Source organism: Triticum dicoccoides, chromosome 7B, assembly GCF_002162155.2.
Source record: "Triticum dicoccoides isolate Atlit2015 ecotype Zavitan chromosome 7B, WEW_v2.0, whole genome shotgun sequence".
NCBI lineage: Eukaryota > Viridiplantae > Streptophyta > Magnoliopsida > Poales > Poaceae > Triticum > Triticum dicoccoides.
In genome coordinates this window covers 35,102,148-35,108,525 of record NC_041393.1, presented here as the reverse complement: position 1 = coordinate 35,108,525, position 6,378 = coordinate 35,102,148, and the positions used below count along the sequence as shown (strand labels likewise).

General features: G+C 49.1%; 1 protein-coding gene across 1 annotated transcript; it reads left to right on the top strand.

Annotated features, from left to right (window-relative positions):
* Positions 1 to 3,429: 3,429 nt before the first annotated feature.
* Positions 3,430 to 5,320, top strand: LOC119335765 (F-box protein At5g67140-like). Its single transcript, XM_037607842.1, has 5 exons — positions 3,430 to 3,518; positions 3,623 to 3,769; positions 3,895 to 4,030; positions 4,612 to 4,710; positions 4,967 to 5,320. Exons 1-5 carry the CDS (start codon positions 3,430 to 3,432, stop codon positions 5,165 to 5,167), a joined length of 672 nt encoding a protein of 223 aa, XP_037463739.1. The 3' UTR covers positions 5,168 to 5,320.
* Positions 5,321 to 6,378: the final 1,058 nt, after the last annotated feature.

Below are 6,378 nucleotides of genomic sequence, written 5' to 3'. Positions count from 1 at the left end.
CGGGGGATAGGGTTTCGACCCGCGTTTGCCCCGCAAACCCGTAGTTATATAGCTTCGGGGGTAACGTTTGCAGGTCGCGGTAAAAATATTTATGGGCCGAACGAGTATACGGGGTCTATTCTGGCCAGCAAATTGGTTCGAGCACGTATACTCGCCGGGATTATGCGGGTTCGCACGTTATGCGGGGTCTGCTAGACATGCTCTAAAAAGAACATGATACTTATATAACAAATGAAAATTCCAAAATATTGTCATTCGAGTTTGGCCAAACTATTTCATAATTTTTCATGATATTATTTTTTACAATGGCAAGGTTGACAACAAAATTGATCTCTAAGAAAGCATAGCAAATCTGCCATGGAGGAAATTATGTTCAGAAAGGTGACATGAAAAAATTACGAGGAAAATAAAATAGAATGCACAAAATACAAACAACCACATGGAACAAATGAATTTTAGTCGCCATGTTCGTATGTAGAGTGAACAGTTGAAGCACAAAAGTATGACAACAAAATTGCCATGGAGATTCATATAAAAAATTGCCATTGTAATTAATTAAAAGTTGCCATATTTTCTATGAGAGAAAATGTCATGTACGAAAAAGTTGCCATGGTAATTAATTAAAAGTTGCCGTATTCGAGATATATTGCCATGCAACTTTCCACTGTTCCGTTTATTATGACACGCTTCATCATTGTCATATTGCTTTGCATGATCATGTAGTTGACATCATATTTGTGGTAAAGCCACCTTTATAATTCTTTCATACATGTCGCTCTTGATTCATTGCATATCCCGGTACACCGCCGGAGGCATTCACATAGAGTCATATTTTATCCTAAGTATTGAGTTGTAATCCTTGAGTTGTAAATAAATAGAAGTGTGATGATTTCCATTATTAGAGCATTGCCCTATGTGAGGAAAGGATGATGGAGACTATGATTCCCCCACAAGTCGGGATGAGACTCCGGACGAAATAAAAAAAGGAAAAAAAAGAGAGGCCAAAGAAGCCCAAATAAAAAATAAGAGAAAAAAATCTGATCCAGGAGCCGCCATGGGGGAGAACGCCGGAGCTGGTCAAAGAAGAGCTTGGTAGTGTGGGAAGGGAGGTGAGTGGACTGGAATGCTGCTAGAGTTTCGGTCTGAGTGTGGATAGGGTCCATTTTATGTGGAGTCAGGTGGGCCAGAGTGGGCCGGATCCGATATGGCGGGTGCATCCGGATGTCCCTATATCTGCCTTAGATATGTGTTGGATATGGGAACTGCAGGTCAGTCCGAACGTTTGGGGCGGTTATGGCAGGCCAGTTGGGTGACGCTTTTGCTTCCGGACATTGTCTGGACGTTTGGGATGGGTATGAGGTCCAATTGTATATGCTCCGAGGCTCGCGTGCATTTCAGTATCAACTTTGACCATTTGCTTGGTCAACAAAATATTTGTTACTTACTACCTTCGTCCTGATTTATTGGTCCCTTTCGTTTTTTGTGCCAGGTTTTGACCTTTGATTTAACTAATAAAATGTTAATACATGTAACCAAATATAATATCATTAAGAAATATGTTCAAATACGAATCTAACGATACAATTTTTGTAACATGCATTATTGTTTTCTTAGTTAAATCCATGGTCAAACTTTGACACGGAATACTAATGAGGCAATAAACCCGGACGGAGGTAGTATATATCCGCAAAAATATCAACTTTGCTCTAAGGTCTAAGAGCAACTCTAGCAGACCCGTATATGTCGCAAACCCGCAAAATTCTGGCGAGTATACGGGCTCGGTCCAATTTTCTGGCGAGAACAGAGCCCGTATACTTGCCCGGCCCATAAATATTTTTACCATGGCCCGCAAACCCTCACCCCCCAAAGCAGTATATCTACGGGTTCGCGGGGTATATGCGGGTCAAAACCCTATCCCCTGCCGCCGCGTCTCGCCGCAATTCCCCACTCTCCCGTCACATTTCTCGCCGCCAGTGAGCCCCCTTCCGCCTCCAGCCGCCATGTGGGGCCGCATGTGAAGCTCCGGCCACAGCTCTGGTGGCAGCTCCGGTGGGGGCGACGACCCTGAGCGCGAGCGGCGTGCCCGCTCGGACGGCGCGAGGAAGCGCGCGGCGAGGAAGTGGACGAACAAGGGCCTCGAGCCGCCGCCGAGCCTCCTCCTTCGTGAGACGGAGGAGTACGATCGTCGGCACTGCCGTACGCCCTCCTCGGCCGCGGGCTCGTCCTCCGCCGCGAGATCTTCCCACGCTGCAAGGTCTTCCTCTTCCGGCATAGGGCTTCTCCCCGTGAAGAGGGAGTGGTCGGAGGAGCCGGAGGAAATCGAGGTCGTCGCCGTCAAGCAGGAGCTGGAGGAGATCGAGCGTCGAGGGGTCGTCGGGCCTAAAGATTTCATGCACGATTTCGACGCGGTCGCGGCCGCCATTGCCGAACGGAGCTTGCGCGAGGATGCGGAGCGCCGGCGCCATGACGAGGAGCTCGAAGACCTCATCCTCAAGCAGGTGGTCGCGGCCAACCTTGCCGCGAAGGACAAGGACGACGAGTGGCGGCGCATCCGCGAGGAACAGAGGAAGAAGTTCATCGACCTCGTCAGCTCCGACGAGGACTGAGCTCCTCCACCGCGTCGTCCTCGGCCGCGAGCTCGTCCATTTTGGTATATTGATCTTGGCCTCGCCGCCATGAGATCCCCGACCCCCCTCTAGTAGTAGTAGAATGTAGTATGTATGATAATGTAGTATATGGTGATGAACTATGAATGATCATGTAGTATGTAATGAACTAGTGTGGTTGCAATTTCTCCCGCGAAGCAATTTTTTAAATTATACAGTTTCATATATGGGTTCTACTCTGCTGCGCACGATTTCGACCCGCAAAGCAGTTTTTTGTCGAATTGTAAACGCCTTACGCGGGGCGCGGTTTTACGGGGTCTGCTAGAGATGCTCTAAGGCTCTGCTGTAGATGCTCTAGGGCTCGCATGCATTTCAGTATCAACTTTGCTTGGTCAAAAAAAATGTTACTTATATATCAGCAAAAATACTGGTATATCATTACATTCGCGTTAGGAGCAAGTACTTTGTACGTATGATCGCAAAAAAAAAGTACTTTGTACGTACTGTACATGCTCTAAACGAATACGAGACCTTGAATACCCACGATCTCAAATTCTGTGTTCTCGATTCTAGGGTCATAACCGTAATTTACTTTCTTTTAGGAGCGCGGCTGACAGGTGGGCGCCTCCATCTCCATGTATGACGCGATGATGTGCACACTCCGGAAACATGTCCACACTCAACTCCAGTACAGTGCCCCACCCGATCTGCCGTGCCTGTATAAGCCTTTCCACCCGCGCGACGGCGAGAGCCAGACCGAGCAAAAACGGGGATGCAACCGCAGACAGAGCAAGGAGGGGGCGGCGCCGCCGCGGCGAAGGAAATGGAGGAGGAGCCGCACATTGAGCGGCTTCCCGCCGACCTCCTGGCGCACGTGCTCTTCCTCCTCTCCTCCTTCCACGATCTCGCCATGTACGTATTACTAGTTTACTACCAATCATGGACGCGCCATGATTCCCAAGCTTACGGCTCCGTTGTGTTGTGTGATGACTCGCTGATCTTTTCGTCGTCGTCAGGGCCGGGGAAGTGAGCCGGCGGTGGCGCCAGGCGGTGGGCCGGTCGCTGGCGTCCCGGCGGCGGCTGAGCTTCGCGGGGCAGCGCACGGGCGACGACTCCGCCGCACGCCTCATCCGCGCCGCCGTCAACCTCCGCGACCTCGACGTGTGAGTAGAAGTAGATTGGTGGATTGGTTCTTCGTCATATCGAAATGCATGTTCTTTCTGCATATTTTTTTTCAACCATAGTTTTTCTAACTCTGTCTTTGTGGCCGTGAATTTTGTTTGAGAAGTTCGCGGGGCTGCTGGGGCTGCCACATCACCGACGGAGGGCTGCTGCAGATCTCCACGGCGGAGTGCGTCGGCAAGCTGACGGCGATCTCGCTGTGGGGATTGGCCGGGATCACTGACAAGGGCGTCGTTAGTCTGGTAAATATATACTCCTCTGTTTTCTCTTGTTCCTTTTTTGATGCAACTGCTTGGTTGTGTTCTTCTGCAACCTTGATATGTTGGTCACATCACTTGTACTGTAGCACAAGGATTTCAGTATGGAACTGTGAAGTCGCAGGATGCCGTCATATATTTATTAAGCCAGAGCTTTCGTGATAATGCGCTGTCAGATCAAGTAATTTATCTCATGGTTACCATTGTAACAATTCATTGTTCAGGTCGGACGATCGCAGTAGCTTTCCATTCTGAACCATCCAAAATGTTTAATTCAGTTTTTACTCTTCCATGAACAGCACAAATACATGCTTAAAACCTCTTAATCATGCTTATTTTTCTCATAAATACTCATTCATTTCATTTATATAATATAAGAAAATGCCGTTTTGGTTATAATCTGTTTGTTAAGATGTCCGTGCAAGTATCGAGAGAACAGGTTTTTTTCGTTTTGTTTCTGTTACGAGTCGAATGAGCTTTACATATGGATCGAAGGGAGTACTAGTATACTCTGGGTTAACTTATCAAATATTTTGTCAATGTGGGTTTTTTCAACCCCTTCGCAGGTTTCAAGAGCCCATTCTTTGCAGCATCTCAATATTGGTGGAACATTTATCACCGATGAATCATTGTATGCAGTTGCGAATAACTGTACGAATCTGAAGGTACTACTATGTTTTAATTTCTAAAATTTAGGCCTTGAGAGGGGTGCAGGAGTGCCTTGAGGCCTCATGCATGATACGAACATAGTCAAACTTCATTTAAGCAGTATCCAAAGCATGAAAAACTGAAGCCATTATTAAAAAAGAACATATGACCCAGTCTGTTAGAGTGTTCCAACATACTTTGAATTTTCAGCATCAGTTTTGCTGTTCAGGCTGCGTGCACGCAAGCACTGACGGGCCGAGTTTTCTTGTGCAGAGCCTCATGCTGTGGAGCTGCCGCCATGTCACGGCGGCCGGCCTGGTGGCGCTGGTGAGCAAGTGCCCCGAGCTGGCGTGCATCAACGTCGGCGGGATGAGGGTGTCGCCGGAGAGCTTCGCCGGCCTGCTCTCCATCAGCCCTGCTCTGAGGATCAGGTCCGTCCCGGAGATCGTCAACGCCAGCGTGCAGGTTTCATGAAGGAAAATGCGCTGCCGTAATCCAGTGGTTCAGGGAACTGAAAATACAAAGATTCACAAGAGGAATTTATGGCGTTTTTTATTCCTGGTGTGCTCATGCTCTGTCTGTATGTGACTTGTGCTACAACAAATAAAAATTGGGGTTGCCCGTCCATAGCCCACCATATATTTTTCCATCAAAATCATGCACCTATTTGTGATCGGTGGATCTTTCTGAGCACGATTATAACCACTAGGGATTCAAAAAAATAATGCTCAGAAATACTTGCTTGCGGGCGTGCTTTAGTTTGAATTTTGTTTGCTTAGGTACAACTCCTTAAACACATCAATGTATGTGATCTCACCATCCACTTCATAATAAAGAATCGGAAATGTTAACGCCCACACATGTGGGCGTTCACCATCTCGACCACACGCATCCATCGCCGTCAGTACGTTCTGCACGAATCTTGACACAGTCTGGTCGATTTTCTGTGCCACGTAGGACAAGGCGTGTGTGTGGTGCGTGAGACAGGTCGCCCGCACGCCGGTTGCCCCTCCGCGGTCAGCGGTTGCCACCCGGGGGCGTGCGGTGGAACTGCCATGCGCCCGCACGCCCCGCGCCGACCGTGGTTGACGTCAAACACGTCGCGCACTTCGCCCCCCCTCCCTGTCACGGTTTCATTTCCTCATCCCCGCAGTCACTCGCACAACCCACTTCGCATTTCAAATCATTGGGGGAGAAGTCGAGGGGAGAAGGCGACGGCGGAGGCGGAAGAGTCGACGGTGTTCGCGGCCGTCGGTGGTGCTCGCCGGAGCACCTGCAGATTGAAGGTAATGCTCGCTCCCACTCTCGCAATCCTTGCCTGCATTTTCCCCCCTTCCCTCCCCGTTCGATGCTTCGCTCGAGATTCATAGGGATTCAGGCGATTTGGCGATGCGTGGGTGTTCCCGCCTGCGGCGGAGTCCTGTGCTTGCCGTTTTTGGTGGCACTGGGCAGTTTCGTCGCCGCCGCGGCGGCGGTCTCGCTGGTGTGGTTTTGCCTGTCCAGAGACACACACTGGTTGTGCCTTGGGATTGGGCCGTTGTTTTCCGGTCTGTTGGTTGCGCATTGATTCGAATTGGTATTTGTGATCAGTTCAGGGAGAATTTTGAGGAATTTCAAGTCATTACAGTTGCCATTGAACCCTAGACCTAGTTTAGTGTTTCTGAAACTGCAGTATGAAGGCAAAC

What these genes read in the sequence shown, in the direction of transcription:
- LOC119335765 (XM_037607842.1), top strand. Translation starts at nt 3,430, where the DNA reads ATGGAGGAGGAGCCGCACATTGAGCGGCTTCCCGCCGACCTCCTGGCG. An exon ending in AACCTCCGCGACCTCGACGT is followed by an intron (nt 3,770 to 3,894) that starts GTGAGTAGAAGT and finishes TTGTTTGAGAAG; the next exon opens with TTCGCGGGGCTGCTGGGGCT. An exon ending in ATAACTGTACGAATCTGAAG is followed by an intron (nt 4,711 to 4,966) that starts GTACTACTATGT and finishes TTTCTTGTGCAG; the next exon opens with AGCCTCATGCTGTGGAGCTG.